This window comes from Calliphora vicina, chromosome 1 (assembly GCF_958450345.1).
Source record: "Calliphora vicina chromosome 1, idCalVici1.1, whole genome shotgun sequence".
NCBI lineage: Eukaryota > Metazoa > Arthropoda > Insecta > Diptera > Calliphoridae > Calliphora > Calliphora vicina.
This window is the reverse complement of record NC_088780.1, coordinates 97138225-97156209: the sequence shown is the minus strand read 5'-3', so window position 1 is coordinate 97156209 and position 17985 is coordinate 97138225. Positions and strand designations below refer to the sequence as shown.

The 17985-nt window shown below is 31.1% G+C and overlaps 1 protein-coding gene across 1 annotated transcript; it reads right to left on the bottom strand.

Moving 5' to 3' along the window:
* Positions 1-631: 631 nt before the first annotated feature.
* Positions 632-5109, bottom strand: LOC135963378 (STAM-binding protein-like). Its single transcript, XM_065515207.1, has 6 exons — positions 4808-5109; positions 3966-4484; positions 3517-3838; positions 3332-3444; positions 2547-2649; positions 632-2471 (listed from the first exon to the last, which is right to left on the bottom strand). The coding sequence occupies exons 1-6, from the start codon at positions 4924-4926 to the stop codon at positions 2409-2411; spliced, it is 1239 nt and encodes a 412-aa protein (XP_065371279.1). The 5' UTR covers positions 4927-5109; the 3' UTR covers positions 632-2408.
* Between the last annotated feature and the right edge of the window lie 12876 nt (positions 5110-17985).

Here is a 17985-nt window from a genome sequence, read left to right as displayed (position 1 = left end):
ATTTAGTTGTTTGTTATGTTTATACTCCCATTTAAAATATATGTATGTATTGTATATAATATTCTTCTTAAATTACACTTTTAAAAATATCAATTATTTAAATTTCTTGTTTTTCTTCTTTTTTTTAAATATGTTGGATTTCAGTTTACCATAAATAAATATGGAGCTAATAAAGAAATAAACGTACATCAAATATATCTGTATGTATATATATGTAATTTATAATTTCAGGACATGAAACACTATGTAGTTGTTAAAGTATTTTTTAGTATATTTTTATTAGTTATTAAATAATTAAAAATAAACATAACTGGGATTTTGTTTAAATATTTAAGCGTGTATTTTTTTTTTTTTTTGTTTGCAAATAGTTGTAGTTTTCATATGGCGCTAGTTTTAATAAATTAGGTTTTTTATTTAATATTAACAAAAACTAAATATATAAATAATTGTATAAGGTAAATTGAATATATTAAGAAACATAAAAGTGTTTTAATAATATATAAATAACAATAAAACAAATGCTTTAGTAACAAAAGTTTAAAAAGATCTAAAATTAAAAGTAGAAAATAAATAACAATGCAATAAAATGCAGCAATTTAACAATTAAATCAAAATTTTTTATAGGCCATAGTAGTTTTACATTGTATGTATTTTATTTTTACTTTAAAAATGTTTGAAAAAATATATATACTTTTCTAAAAATATCGGTTTGTCATCAATTATTTGTTATTATTACATATTTCTTGTTATTTATGCTGTATTGTTATTTCAACAGGTTTCCATTTTTAATTATTCAATAACACAGTACAACACATGATCTTGGGACTCAATTCTAACAATTGCACGTGAAAGTAGCCCAAAAAATAAGAACTTATGCATCATTAGTTTTGTCAATTTGGCTGCCGTAATAATTTAATGGCCATACGAATTTTTTTTCCTCAAGGTGGATTTTTATCACTTTTTCTATATTTTAGAACGGTTATATCTCGTATACCGTACGGAATATCTCTTTTGTGCCTGAAGCAAAGTTGTATATATTGAAAAGTAGAAGAAAAGTACGGAACATACCTACCCGAAAAAGGTGCATCCAGTGCCTTAAAAATCGCAAAAATGCCCATTTTTTACCAATTTTTCACCTTTTTTGCTAAATAACTGGATTACAAATCCAATTATGGACCGAACACCATGAAATTAGGTCGTGTGATTTGTGTTTATATGAAAGTTATTTATCATGAATTTTGCATGTATACCATCATTTTTAACAGATTTATTCACTTTAAAGTGATTTTCGGATGCGGGTCTTATATGGGAGCTATGACTAGTTATGGACCGATCATAATAAAATTTGGTGACATGAATTTTGTATATATAAAACTTATTTGGAGCGAAATTTGTGTAGATACATATATAAATTAAACATTTATGACCGATAAAGTCCAATTTCGGGAGGACATTTGTATGGGGGCTAGGTGAAATAATGAACCGATTTCAGGCAATTTCAACAGGCTTCGTCCTTGTGCCGAGCAAATTATATGTACCAAATTGTTTTATGATCGGTCCATAATTATTCATAGCTCCCATATAAGACCCGCTTCCGAAAATCACTTTAAAGTGAATAAATCTGTTAAAAATGATGGTATACAAGCAAAATTCATGATAAATAACTTTCATATAAACACAAATCACACGACCTAATTTCATGGTGTTCGGTCCATAATTGGATTTGTAATCCAGTTATTGAGCAAAAAAGGTGAAAAATTGGTAAAAAAATTTAAAAAATGGGCATTTTTGCGATTTTTAAGGCACTGGATGCACCTTTTTCGGGTAGGTATGTTCCGTACTTTTCTTCTACTTTTCAATATATACAATTTTGCTTCAGGCACAAAAGAGATATTCCGTACGGTATATGAGATATAAACGTTCTAAAATATAGAAAAAGTGATAAAAATCTACCTTGAGGAAAAAAAATTCGTATGGCCATTAAATTATTACGGCAGCCAACTTGACAAAACTAATGATACAGAAGTTCTTATTTTTGGGGCTACTTTCACGTGCAATTGTCAGAATTGAGTCCCAAAGCAATGGACTGAAAAATGTTGTACTGTGTAATTTTGTTTATTAAAGCACTTTATAATTTTTTATTTTTATGTTTATTAAAGTAAATTGGTTTTGTATGAATTATGTAGTAGAGAATTTTAGCCAAACACAAATTATAGGGTTTTAATTTAGTTTTACATTTAATGCCGCCAAAATAGTTTAAGTATTTATAGTTATATTTTTTTTATTATAATAATTTTGAATAATTTTTAGTTCTTTCTTTTTTTAGGTCAGATTTCTGTTAAGCTTTTTGTTTCAATTAATAAGCCCTTAAATTCGTTTTGCTCTTTTTAGATAAAGAATTCCTTAAACTATCTGCGCAGATCCACTACACGTATCTTTTGATCGGACTCCATTTGAATGTGTGGGGCTTCCTGGAAAATTCACAAATAAAAACAGAAAAATATGATTAAATTTTGTGTAAAAAGGAAAATTTGTGTTTAGTTTACCATAAACAATGGTGGATCATTGGGATGTGGATGAAATCCACTTTTTCTACATTCAGCAATATAGTTCAGACCATAAGATGGGGTAAGTATAAAGAAACCGTTACTAAAATTAAAGAAAAATATTGGTATAAAAATATATTTCAGGATTTGGAATAAAAAAATTATTGTTTTTAAGTTTTAAATATCTGTTTCCCAATTTATAAAGAAAAGCAAGTCAAAAATAATTTAATTTTAATTATTCGGTGTTGTCATAGAATCCAATCATTGTCGGAATCAATTTTGAAAACGACAGATAGAGTACATTGGTCTCGTGAAATCAAAAGTTATCAGTTTTATATTCGATCTAGAATTAAATTCTTTATCGATTAAACAAAAAATTACATTGGATTTCATAAGTCAAATGTACCTTTTGTGTCGTTTTCAAAACCGATTCCGACAATGATTGGATTCTTTGACAACCCCGACTATTTCCACATTTCGTCACCTGAAATGCAAAAGGGCGTAACATCTAAAAAAATCGAAATTGAGTTTTTTTTAATTGATATTGGTACAGCCAATCAAGGCACACGTTTTCACAAATGTTTAGCTTTCTATTTTTAAAAATAACAACTTTATTGGAGAAAGAAAATCAAATTTTATTATGTTTTTTGTCTCTTCTGTAAAATTTAAAAAAGTGTTGATAGGCCATTTTGCATTTTATGTGACGATATGTAAATCACTTTAACTTGTTTCCTTTAGAAACCACATAACTGCCAGTAACTATATATAAACGATTCGTTACTTACGTTTGATATTTTGGTGCGCAAACAATGGCAATAGCCTCGGGCATCATTATCTGATACGAACAATGTGTATGCAAGTCCACCGATGATAAGAATGATGTCTGCGTAGGATGTGTCTTTAATAACAAACAAAACAATCATTTACATATTTCACTATTCATACTTTTTATTTCATTTTTCAAACTCACGTGTATCCATCCCAATGTTATTAAATTTTGTTCATCTTGTACTTCAAATATTTCCTCTTCATGTATGGTGATGCACGAGTCGGGGGTACCTTGTTGTTTGGGTATTATAATATGAGTTATAAACAGACGATTATGGGCCAAATGACCCGCCAAGATGCCACAAGTTTCAATATTTTTTATGGTATTCGTCTGTGCAAGTTGTAGAAATACATCCATTGTATTTTGTGGTATGACAACGGGGCGCAGTGAACCTTCCAGCAGGGAATTGGAGCGATCGTATTGAGGTTTTTGTGTACGATCGAAAGAGGGCTTTGAGGGAAGGCTTAAAAGAAGATATTTATACAAACAATTATTATAAATAGAAACTACTAAATTTTATAAAATGAAAATAGTATATCACAAAAAACTATTGCCAAACTTCACATTTTTTAACAAGTCTAAAAACTTACTTTGATCGTTTATCCTCCTTATCCAAACTATCCGTTGGCAATAGTAAATTTGACTTATGGCCACCCGTTGGAAAATCATTGGGATACACCACCTGATCCAGTAAACTTATATCGGGTGCCATAGGCTGAACATTGGGATCCATTTGAACGTGTAGATTGGCGGGTATTAGCGATGCAGTTTTTGTCGAATTGTTAGCAGCCGCTTCTCGTATACGACGATCACGTTCCATTTCACGTACACGTTCTGCCTCTTTATTGGCCAGAAATTGCTCATATTCCCTTTGATAACGATCCAATAGTTTAACGCGCAACTTTTCCGAAGTGGGCATAACCTCATCTTTGATACGTTTATTAATGAATTTCATTTCAGACTTAATGCTGGGATAGTCGGGATGGGAGCGTATCTTCTCCACAAACAATGTTAGATATTTCATATAAAGTATGAAGGCATTTTCATGCTCCCCCTCAGCGAGATACACTTGAGCCATGCGTAACATTTCAGTGCCAGAGCGATAGTAACTGCAAGAAAACCAAAAAAAAAACAAGTTTTTAAAATGCAATATTCCATACAAGTGTTTTGTAAAAGTACACATATCAACAGGAGTCTAACCTTCACTAGGTATAGATAAAAAAGGCTTTTCAAATAACCTCATTATAAGGTCATTTTAATGACCTTGTTTAACTGCCACTTGCATTTGTCTTTTGCTTTTTTTATAATTCCAAAACACAACTGCAAAAAGACATACAAGCTCCCCCAAAAACAAGGTTAAAGTTATGCAAAAATGTTGCTTAATACAATTTTCATTCAGGAACCAACACAGTTTTCCTCAATTTAAACTTACCGACTTATAGACTGTTTAGGATCCACATCATTCATGTTGCCATGGTTGACCAAATGGCGCATTCTTTCCTGGGGCTCCACTATACTCATGCCCATGTAATTTATGACTTTCGAAGACATTTTCTGGGAATTTTAACACTTGCAAATGTCTAGTGCAATAAACTATAAATTTTCATTCGTTTGTTCTTTATTATTAGATTAATAATAATTTGTTATTTATGGTTTTGTTGTAATTGTAAATAGTTTTTATTTATTTTTCTTCGTATTTTTTAACAACAATTATTGTAATTACTCATTATGTAGCAGAGATCAAAACAAAACAACAAGAATTGAAGTACACAGCAAAAGAGAAATGTCAAATTGTGATGGAGAGCTTTACTGCGGTTGTTTTCTGCAACAGCGGTTGATTTGTAGATTTGTGACTGAGAAACAAAGATGGCGCTGTTGTTTGTGGTTTGTTGTTTTTTAACGGGTTTTGCATGAGAGGAAATGACTATAGAATAATTTCATGGTGCAATACAAAAATAAAAAAATCCTAAGAATTAATATTAAATTAAACCATATTGTTGAGTATTATTGATTACTACATTAACATTGTTTCTTGTACATTATAAAGTGTGTAATATAAGTGTGTGTATATTTAAACAGTTGTGTAAATTTGAATAAATAAAGAGTTGTTACAATTTTAAACTACTAAACTGATTTGATTTGTAATCGGAACTTTCGAATTTGAGTATAAAGAAAAAGTGAAAGTCTTTACCCTTGCAAAAACAAGGATTTAAGCACAATGTTTGCTGCTTTGATGAAAAAATTTAAAGAAGTTAAAGCTTTTAAAGTCAGCAACGAGAAACTTCTGGCTAAAGTTAAAGAAGAAAATTAAATTTCAAGAATCTTCTAAAGCGACTGATGAGAATCTTCAGCAAATTTCGGCGGAACGTCTACAAACGGTAGACGTTATTAAAAACCATTCCGATTTAGCGAAAGGTGTAGACTTAGAGAATGGCGTCGATAGAAAACTACATGATCTAGAAATAAAGGTAAATAATCTTCAATGCCATGATGCTCCTGTGAGAATTATTCCTGAAAGCTCTAGTAGAGCATAGGCAACTAGTTCAAGTTTGATACAGTTGTCAAGAAAAACTTATCGAACAATGAAGAAAACTCTACAGAGTAGGTTTTTTCATTGAAGGGAAGTGTTGAAGATGTTCTGGAATGCGTTCCAATGAACTGCTGGAATAATGAGGAAGACACAATGGCTGCTCCGGTAGCGAACACAGGAAAGAAATATATCGAATAGAATTGCGTGGTAGAGTATTGTTGTTTCTTCTGGGTTGACAGCCCTTGGCCGAAGATCTTCGGGTCATTCCGGTACGTAGAACCGGCTGTCGTGGGAATGTCCCCACGGGTCTACCGGTCAGGGAACATAACGTCATGCTGAAGCAACAGTTTCTTCTGGGATGTCACCGGAGGAGTCATCCAAATTTCAACATCACACAGTTAAAGTTTCCCCCGAGGCATGTCAGACAGGACCTTAGAAAATACGAGGAGATCATACAGAGGTATGTGCAGGATCCATTTGATCGCAGCTCGTAGATGACAGCTTTGAACGACATTCATAGACACGCCATCCGCGGTAGGAGGATACCGTATGAATGTCGTACTTTAAGATCGCTCACCACCGATGGTAGACGCCGAGAAGATTCTGCCGCATAAAACAAGAGTCGTTCTGGCACAACTAAGATTAGGATGGTGCAACAGGCTTAATGACTTCTGTTCCCGCATTGACCGTACCGTCCTCATCTTATGCCCAGCATGTGGTCGAGGTCCCCATGACACCCTCCAAATTTTCAACTGTCCAGCCAGCCCTACTTCACTAAGTCCAGTGACCCCCAGATTAAACATAGTAAAATTGTTCATGTTGCTACAACAACGTGGTAGAGTGCAGAAAGCCAATGAGACGCTGCTGGACTTCGCGATATTGATCGTTTGATAAACCTATCTTATCCAGTTGATGGATCAATTCAAGATTGAGCATTTGTGATGGGCATTCATGACGTAAAACATCCGGTATGTGCCGCAATGAAGCCATTGTTTGCAGAAACCGTCTCATTCGCATTGGCACATGAAACCGCCAAGATAATCTCTACACAGGAATGAAGGCATTAGAAGATCAGCATAGCAGGCTAGAATCAAATGTTATAACTGTGGTAAAGTAGGTCACATTCAGCGTAACTGCAAAGCTCCAATTAAGAAAAGATGGTGTCTGGCTCTCAAGACAACATTGCACCCAAGAGAACAAACAGAGTACAAATATCGAAGAAAAGCAATGCGTCATTAATGTTCGACTAACTTAACGATTGGTGTGAAGTCCGGATGGAAGTCCATTGATGAAATCATATTGGGCCCTGTGCAACAGTCTGAAGTTGATAAATGGCTGCCTATATACAGTGAGTGTCACTCAAAATCGTACAACATATTTTTTTTTAAATATTATGAAATTATACAGGCAATAATAGGTGATTATATAAAAAATTAAAAGTCATTTTATTAATTGAAACAAAAAATATGTATTTCAACAAAAAAGTTAACAAAACCTCAATTCATTAAAAAAATATTGATGAAAATTAAAGAACATCACAAAATTCATATTTCACTTAAATTCGTACAATTATATTAAATTATAATTAAAACTTTAAAAATTAAAAAAAATGTTAATATTAAATAATCCTAATACTTTGTAGGGTATCATTTGCTATTTTTTAGTGCCTTTACGATTTTAAATGAAGCGTTGATATTCTAGGCACTGACAGTCTTACCCAATTTTTTTATTTGTGGATAAGGGCAATTAAAATTATACCCAATTTTCTGATAGGTAATAGCACACACAATATAAAAATAGCATTTTAAAATATTTCCAAAACATCAACTTTCTAAAACTAATGAATAAAATTTTACTACGATGGTGTACGATTTTAAGTGACATTCACTGTAGTATATGGGAAGGTGCTGACGGCAAATCGGCGAGAAATCTAATTGTGGGTATGACATTGACTGTTAAAGCTGCTAAAATCTCTACAAATAGAACATTCTAGTTTTGTCCATTATAAGATAATTCATGAAACTACTAGAAGATGGCACTGTGTATATAAATAGTTGCAGTCAGTTAGTGTATTGTATGCGCTGTTAGACTTAACATCAACTGTATTTCGTTCTGCACGACCTGACAGATCTGTCGCGGACGGAGGTCAGAAGGCTAGATGCCTTCATAGGTGCAACAGAGTTAAACTGGTCAGTTATGGGAAATTATTTTCTTTCTGACCGCTTTCTATCCAGGTATCACAACGGGACCAAGAAAAGCCACGTGTTTAACCTAACCTCTATCATAGTAATTTGATAGCAGTTTTACTATCCATGTAAATACGAACTGGGCCGGTTATATAATTATTCTTTTAATCTACTCGGTGTTTTATACTATATCTCAGTCTAAAAGACCCCATTGTGATCTAGAAGACGGAGGCACATGTCTACATCTTACCAGCGCCGGTATATAAGTAGAACGGTTCCTGTGTTTTTAATTAAATTGGTTGCTCCATCCTATGTTTCGCTTCAGGAATTCTGGTGATGCAGTTTATATTCAAATACTTATATATCATTGTGATGGTGCCTATTCCTAAAATTCCCCTGTTACCTGGTTTTACAAAAATCTTTCAAATAAAAACTATGCTATTTCATAGGTATTGAGAAATCGTACATTGTCAAATATAATAGAATCATTGGAAAAATTGCATTTATGATTTCAAATCGATAAAATTTTATATTTATTCAATAATGTACTTTTATTCAAGTACAAATTATGCATACCATTTATATATATTTTCTAAATCATTCTTCTAGTTTGCATTTTTCAATTTTATTTCCACCAATTTCGTTCTTTCATTTATTCCCCTGATAAGTTTTTCTTCCTCTTTATAGTTTTATTTTTATACATTCTTTCGAATACAACAAGTACTTACATATACTTTGTTCTCTAATCTTAATTTTAAGCCGATTATATGTGTCTTTATCTTTGTATTGATATTATTTGGTGGGTTTACGGGTGGGGTTTCTTTAAACCTTTTGAACTTGTCCTCCACTAAATTGTATAATATTTGTATTTGTTTGTTTTAAAATATTTCATTGGCATTCAGTTGTTCACCGGGGGTTCTTAAGTGCGTGTGAAAGCGAAATTATTAGCTATTAACGAACGCAGTAAGTTATATTTTGTGTATTTATTTAAAAATGGGCAAAATTAGGGTTAAAAACATTTTTTTAAACGAATTGTGGTGTTTTTTTATAAAAAAAATATAAATCTGTTAATATTAGATTAATATTCGTGTTGTTTGAAATGGGCTGTTCTATTCCTTGCAAGAATAAAACTATACTTTCATACCTATATTTTGATTCAAAATATTTTACCGGTTCAGTCTTTTTTTATTAATTTTTGGACACATACGTTTACTAGCAATAACCTCGGTTTTCTAGGACTTCTTGTGTTTTAAAACGTAGAACGAAAGTATATTTTGTAGAACGAAATTATATTAATGTGGATTTTTTAAAATTTTATCTTTTATTTTTAAACATATGATCAATATAAATTTATTCAATGTATTGGTCATGACTATTATGACCTTTTCCAATCTTTCTGGCAACAAATTGATTTCGCGCCAAAAGAACTGATCATCTTTTGAGGCCAAGAACGAATCAACCCAATTTCGGATACTCTGTTCCGAAGTGAAGCGTATTCTAGAGAGAAAGTTCTGCATCGATCGATACAAATAGTATTCGGATCGGTCAAGGTCTGGACTATAGGCGGCTGAGGCAAAACTTCCCAACCACTTCATTCTAAACAGTTTTTAGCAGGTATTGCATGTCATGATGGAATATTACGATTTCATTCTGGACGTTTTTCGGATAATGTTCGCTTCAAATGAATCAGCAGCTCATAATAGTTAGGACTCTTCTGATCCCACCAAATGCAGAGAATTACTTAGCGCCATGGATATTTGAATTTGGTGTCGATTCGGCTGGTTGGCCGGGCATCACATACGATCTCTTACGCTTCGGATTATCGTAATGAATACATTTTTCATCGCAAGTAATGATTCTTTTATAGCGATCAAGCAGCATTTCAGACATACAAAATTGTTAGCTTAATTCCCCTGCTTTTGAATGAATCCTGCTTATTGCAAACGTTTTGAAATTGATAATTGAGTAGCTCCCAATTATTTGCAAGCTCTTGTTTAGTATGACAACAATATTTTTTACAATCTTTTTTGGCTGACCTGGGCGATCTGTGTCCTTCGTGTCTAATTCAATACTTCTGAACCTCACAAACCATCTCCCGAAAATTATACTATTTTTTTTATACAAAATCTACTTTTTTGGGATTTTTTGGGCTTTAAAGTTCGCAATATTATGAAACTTAAAAGCCCCACCCAAAAGTAGGCGTGACCGACAATAAACTTTTCGTTATTTTATTCAGAATCAATAACTCTAATAACGGTGAACTTTTGGGCGTTATTTGAAATTTTTTGTTGCTAAAATCGACATAAGACATAAATAAGTATTATTATATATTTCACTAAAAAAAACATCTTTAAACTAAAGTAACACAAATATTAACACAAAATCGCGATGTAATTCGGCACACTTTGGTAATATAGAATTGTAGCCTAATTTCACCAATGAATTTTACTGAATTTAAAAAGAAAGAAATAAGAAAATTCAGATTACAAAGAATAAAAATACAAAAGAAGAGATAAATGGATACCGCTATTAGATCCGAGTCACACTCAAAGGCCAAATCCCAGTACAAATGTAGGTACAACATACCAAAGAAAATGTTCGTTTAGAAAAAAATATGGAGACACCCATATACAAATATTTATGTTTTATTGCCCATGACAAATACACTTGCACTAAACAAAAAACAGTAGTTTAAAGAAGTTCATAAACAAATAGCTATGTTATCAATTAATTTATAATTTGATAAAACAAAAATAAATACCTATTTTATTAACAGATTAAAACACTATCATAAGATTAAACAAATGCAAAATAATACATAAATAAATAAAATACTACTTAAAAATGACAAAAATAACAACAAGAAAGTATTAAAAAAAGAGATGTTACTAAAAAATACATAGTAAATTGCAAATTAAGCTAAATAAAATGAATTCAATAAAGACATAAACCAAGTCACTTTTACAACTTGACTTTGGCACACTTTGATAAAATTACAAACCAAAAAAAAAAAAACACAAATAGGGTGAATGCACCAGTAGTCGGCAGTTTAACTTTTTTTCAGTTTTTAAAGTGATACCATTATGAGTGCGAACATGGTATTGGGATGTAAATGGGTTATTGTTGTTTAGTAATTTGTATAGTTTTAGACTCAATTAATTCTTTTCAAGCAGTTTTTATTAAATTTGAGCAATTTACGTTTTTTTGAAAAAACACGATTTGTACCCGAAGTCGGCACCCTTGATCCTAATGTCGGCAATTTGTGACCCAATAGTCGGCATAGCTTTTTTTATTAAGAAAAGAATAAAATCTTAAAAGAATTCAAGTTATTTTTTATTTAAAATATCAGCCATTTAAATAAATACTAATAAAAAAACATAAATTAGTGCATTTGAGGTGAAACCACTGTGGGTTTCCTACCTACGTTTCTAGGCCATCATCCTCAGGATCTGTGTCCAAATCCTCTTCACATGTGCCCCTAACTCGTTTTATCTTCCTTTTTATACCCTTCAGCTTCGTGAGAAGGGTATATATAAGTTTGTCATTCCGTTTGTAATTTCTACATTTTTCATTTCCGACCCTATAAAGTATATATATTCTGGATCCTTATAGATAGCGGAGTCGATTAAGCCATGTCCGTCTGTCTGTCTGTCTGTCTGTCTGTCCGTCTGTCTGTCTGTCTGTCTGTTGAAATCAGTTTTCTGAAGACCCCAGATATCTTCGGGATCCAAATCTTCAATAATTCTGTCAGACATGCTTTCGAGAATTTTGCTATTTAAAATCAGCAAAATCGGTCCACAAATGGCTGAGATATGAGGAAAAAACCAAGACAACCTCGATTTTTGACCTATTTTTTTACCTATATCTGGATTACTAAGACATTATATAGACAATATGGATATCTAATGATAGATATTTCAAAGACATTTGAAACGACGTATATAAGACCATAGTAAGTTGGACCTACAATGGGTCAAAATCGGGAAAAAAAATTTTGAACCCGAATTTTTTTTTTTAAAAAAAAATTGAAAAAACAAAAAAAAAATTTTTAAAATTTTAAAATTTGAAAAAAAAAATTTTTTTAAAATTTAAAAAAAAAAAATTTTAAATAACAATCGAAAAATTTTTTTTTCCAAAAAATTCAAAAAACAACTGGAAAAAAAATTAAATTTTGTTTACCTAAAAATATTTAAAATTTTGAAGTATAATTTGGTGAAGGGTATATAAGATTCGGCACAGCCGAATATAGCACTCTTACTTGTTTAATTTGTTTTTGTTTATTTTATTTTTCTATTATGGTCACTGTAATGATGTATATGTTTGCGGTAACCACTTATGTTTATTTTATGTTTAAGTTACCATTCACATCATTGTAGCAATCATATATACATATGATTGTAGTAAATATTTATGTGTTTGTGGCAACCATGTTTATGATGTAATACTTCAACATATTGTGTTGTTCTAGGATTATGGTTACATATTCTGAGAGCAACATATTATGATAAATCATTATCATGAAAATGATTGCCATAAATATATATTTATTTACAATCATGTTAATGGTAACGTAGACATATTATGGTTACCGCAATCATATACAATATCCCAGTGACCATAATATTATTAAAACACTTTGAAATGTACAACTACAACTTGTTGGGATTGGACTTGAACAGTTAAAAGGCTGAAACCAAGTATTTGAATAATTATTTGATAAAGTTGGAGATGAGTAGTGAACAGGTTTCAACGTTTCATTGTGATTTTCTGCAGCTAAAGTTGGCGATACTACCATATTTTCAACTTTTCCTTGTTAATTATGAACGTGCCTGCCTCTATGGTAAGATCACTCACAATTTCAATAGTTTGATAATTTATTTTTAAGTTATTGTTCTCTTCGATAATGTCATCGGAATCAATTCTACGCTCATATTAGGAGCTAGTCGGTTGACTATTTCAAAAGCTAGATCCAAATCCGTTTCTTTTCTCATTTTCAGGCCGATCACCTACTAATAACTCCAACTGATTTAGTAAAGAGCCTGTTTATTAAGGTACCTTACATGATTATTTTAGAGAGAACAGTTTAAAAAGCCCTTTATACCATTTCTTTCCGGGTAGATCATATACAAATGGTGTGGTTTGCTGCTCTTCCTTCACGATTGTTTGAACCGTGTTAAGTTAATCCTCACTTTCATATGACCTTCGGAACCGTATAATTTGTCCTATATTTTTGAACGCGGAACTCCATATTGTTTACTGGCACCTAATACAGAAATCGGGCTTTCTCTCGCATAGAAAACATTTTAAGGCTTTTTCAGGATATTGGTGCATGGGTTTTTTTTCTGGAGTGTCCATATTTGGAATTCTAAGATGTTAGAATTAATAATACCTACAGAATCTCTAAATATTACTTTGTTTAACGACCTCCAGTCAAATAAAAAGCTGCTGCCGAGTTCAGGATGCTTGGTCTCCTATACTCGGCAGTTCTTAAAATGCTCAATTAAAACTGTGCCGACTATTGGGTAAACTCATTTCAAACTCATTTTCTTCAAATCTATTGTCAAGAGAGATGAGTAATAAACAAATTTGTAGAATTTGAGCTTAATACAAAAAATTAGCAATTTTCCTGAAGTCGGCATCACTATGCCGACTATTGAAAATCATAGAAATTTTTGTTCCTAATGACGGCATCAATTAAAATAACCAAAAAAAATATTTTTTGTGAAAACTTTCACATTGTAGGTAATATTTAAACAAAGTTTTATCTGTTAACACCACTCTGGTAAAAATATTACTTAAATTGATATGGTTACTAACTTGTTTTAGTTGGCCTTGCCACTAAAAAATTTCTTAAAAAACAGGCACTTCCGCACCAGTTGAAAGATGGTCACTTAATGAGGATAAAAATAGATGAAAATACTCATCTCACCCAAATTTAAACATTACATAAAGATAAATGAGTATATGTTTAATTAAAGTTAAATCTTACTTTTGTATAAAATTATCGTTATTCTTATTTATTAAGCTTTTAAGTCAAAAATGCCGACTACTGGGTCATGCCGACTATAGGAGCGTTTACCCTATATTTACAAAAAAAACCAATAGCAATAAAATGAGGCAATACCAAAGAAGAAAAGACAAAATACAAGTGACAGGCAGACAGACATTAAGACCAATATGGATGGATGGATTACTACCGCTAAATAACTGCTTTGTGTATTTGGACAAAGAAAAGGCGAAAAAACTTGGCTTGAAAAAGCGTAAAAACAGCAAATGTTATGAATTAAATAAATCAACAAAATAAGTAGAAACCAAACACACTGAATCAAAAGCAACAACACTAATAGTAATAAAGACAAACAACAAAAACACATAAAGAAATAGCGGACAAACATTTTTTGTTTGAATGGCATGTAAACTTGGATGTGTGAGTAGTGAGCGTAGAAAAGAATTGTAAACACTCAATTACATGAAGAGCTTTTTGTGGAGAACATTATTAGGTGCTCCCTCCCCCTCACAAACAAAAACCCCAAATACTGATAACAAAAACAAACAATAACAATGATATCCATGGGCGCAAAGAGAATGAGAAATAAAATGATCATATCACAATAAGTGTTGCCATATGTTTTCAAAAATAAGATACAATAACTTAAAATCAAATACTCCTTGGCTACGCTCATGTCAAATTTTATTCCGATCGGACCAGCCGTTTTGAAATGCCAGATTTATTTCCAATTCTGCCCAACTGTGCAGCGCACTATGGCCAAATTTCGAAATTTTTGAAGTTTATTTTTAAAAAAAATTGTTATAGAGTCCAAAATATTGGAAAGAAAAAGTAGATACAAATAAGGAAAGTCGGCAACACATAATTACACATATAATCTTGATAATATATAAATCATAATATTAATAGGCAAGTCGATTTCTTTAGACCCCTTTTACGCTCACATTATACATTAAATTTGGGCAAGAAATATACCATTTTAAAGGGATTTATTCACAGAAGTGCAGAATATATATTTTATTGAAATCGGTTCAGTTTTTTAGGAGTTATAAGCGTTTAAAGATGTTACTAACACATATGCAAAAACGTGTACATGTGAACCTTAAGCTAAAAAGTAAACAAAGCAATGCGTAAATAAGAGAAACAATTAAACAGTATTGATTTCGCTCTGTTTTAAGTGAGAGTTGTATAGAAAACAAAGAAGAAGACTTTAGTAATTTAAATTCGCTTTAATAAATATACATATTTTGCAGGTGTTTTTTTTATTTTCTAACTCCCATATGCATAAACAATTTTTAAATTTATCAAAGGTTTATAAAACAAAATTTCCATTCAAAATTTGTTTTATAAACCTTTGACAAATTTAAAAAACTGTTTATGCATATGTGGGTAAATATGTAATTGTAGATAAGCAAATAGTTATTTTATAATTGTGACGATTTTCAACGGTTTATCACTGCATGAGGTTTAATGAAAAATGGAACGGGTCGGAAAAAATCGTGAGTCGCCTCCCATACAAAGTAAGTAGTTATTTCTAAATATTTTGTGAGCTATAATTGCAAGATTCTTCAAACTTAGTCTAAATGGCTCTTTTATAAATTTTCATAGTTTCGCTGAAATTGTTCGGGAATGGAATAGTGGGCGTTGCATACCCTATACAAAGTATATAATTAATTTCGAATATCTGTAGAACTATAATTGTAAAAGTGTTTAAACTTTTAGCGAATTAATTTCTTATTACTGTGCGGAGTTTAGTTGAATATAGACGGAATTAGATTAGAGGGCATAACACCCAAAATGGGAGAGGTCGGAAAAGGATGTAAGTCACCTCCCATACAAAGTAATAATTGCATGGTTCTTCAAACTTTGTCCGCATAGCTCTCTTACCATTTTACACAGATTGGCTGAAAATGGTCGGGATTGCATTAGTGGTTATGGCGAAAAGTAAATAATTAATTTTGAATATCTGGAGAGCTATAATTCTAAGAGAATTTAAACTCTGTATCAATCAATTTATTACCATTCTAATGAGGTTAGCTAAAAACGAATTTATTCCTGATCCCTGTTCGAAGTTTAGCTAAGCATGATCGGCTTAGTAGGAATGACCACTCCCTTATAAAGGAAACTTAAAATAAAGCTTGATATTTACATAAAAGGTTTAAAAATGGGTGGGATCAGAGCAGTGGAGTGGTATCTCCCATACAAAATTAGTTATTTTCGAATATCAAGTGAACTGTAATTGAGAGATTCTCTAATTTTGTATGTGTTATTTTCGTATTTCCATTCATATTTTTTTAATTTTACTAGGGTAGGGGTAGCGAAGTGCACCGGGTTATGCTAGTTTATTCTAATTCATGATATTGTTACGAAATTGTACTTGAATTCAAATATAACGATTTTAAGAGCTGATTTAAAAGTAGCATAATGCTTTCAAATAACAGTGCTGTAATAGCAAACTGTAACATATATGTGGGCATTATTAAATAAAAGCTTTCAGTTGACCATTGATCGTAAGTTGGCAACGCTGTTTGCTGCGACCGTATATTCGAATTCGAATATTCAGTTAAAGAACATTGTAGAAATAGAGCTTTCTAGATGGTAATGCAGTGTTATAAATAGTGGCAGAGGTTGCAGTCGTTAGTCAGTTTTATCAGAGACGCTATTCGAATAAACATCAACTGAGTGCCTTAAAGTGTTCTGTATTTTTCAAGTGAATTCGTGTACATTATAAAGTATCTGTATTTCTGAGAATTTATAAACGTGTAAAAAAAAAGCATTGAGTGACTATTTAATTATGTTGTTGTACATTTTAAATAAATAAAGAGTTGTTACAATTTTCAAACTATCCGGTTTAACAACACTTTTATCACAGTCAATTGCTTTTCTGCTCTCTGAGCATGAGAGTATGACAAATAAACAAAATACAAAAGCGGACATAAATAAAAGAAAACAAAAAGACTTGAATTTGAGTCTGCATGAACACAAACAAATAATAATGAATAAATAAATAATACTGGAAATATAAATGAAATCAACGGTCAGTTTTGTAAAAATCGTACAAGAAGTTGGCACGTCTTTCGTTAGTTCACGCTTGTTTAACCGAAATTCGCTCTTCTATTTAAATATAAATAATAATAATAAATAAATAAAAAAAACTGGGTGCAATAAATAATAAACTAGTAAATTTTGAACACTATAAAATAGCATTGATGCGATTTAAATATTTCAATTTAATTTGGCTCAAAGAGGGTGTTAATTAAACCTTAAATAATTGAAAAACCTCAAATACCTAAATATTAACAAACCTATTTCTACATTAAAACGAATTGATTTAATTTGAAAATTAAAAAAAGAATAAAATCAAGATCATTAATATCAAATTGTATCTACTAGTTAGTTACTATTTTTATTAAATTTCGTTTGTCAAGCGTAAAAACACAACACCAACGACGAATGTTCAACTGTACAACATCATTATCATCATCATCGTGTTCACATTGTAATTGATAAATAACGTGTGATAAATGTGGATTTGACATCAGTTTTTGTACTTTTGTTTTCGTTTTTTTTTTGTTGTTGTGGCTGGTTGTGCTTTACTTTTTTTGTGAATTTAAATAAATGAATTATATTGTGTAAATCTTTTTTATATTAAAATTAGTTGTGGAAATAGTGTTGCAAAGGAGAATACACAGACGAATAAAAAGGTGCAAAAATAGCATTAAAATATTATACCTATCTATTAAAATAATAGAATTTTGCAAAAAAAAAAAAATTATAAATTAAGTTATATTTATTTTTTTAAATTTATCATAATTTAATGTTTAATTTCGCACAAGTGTTTATTTTTTAAATTGAATACAATTTATTGCTGCACAGCTTCACTTTTT

Excerpts from the sequence above, each read along its gene's own strand:
- LOC135963378 (XM_065515207.1), bottom strand. The coding sequence starts at position 4,926 with ATGTCTTCGAAAGTCATAAATTACATGGGCATGAGTATAGTGGAGCCC. Across the intron at positions 4,485-4,807 it reads CCTAAACAGTCTATAAGTCG|TTACTATCGCTCTGGCACTG; the intron begins GTAAGTTTAAAT and ends GTTTTCTTGCAG. Across the intron at positions 3,445-3,516 it reads TAACATTGGGATGGATACAC|ACACATCCTACGCAGACATC; the intron begins GTGAGTTTGAAA and ends TTGTTATTAAAG.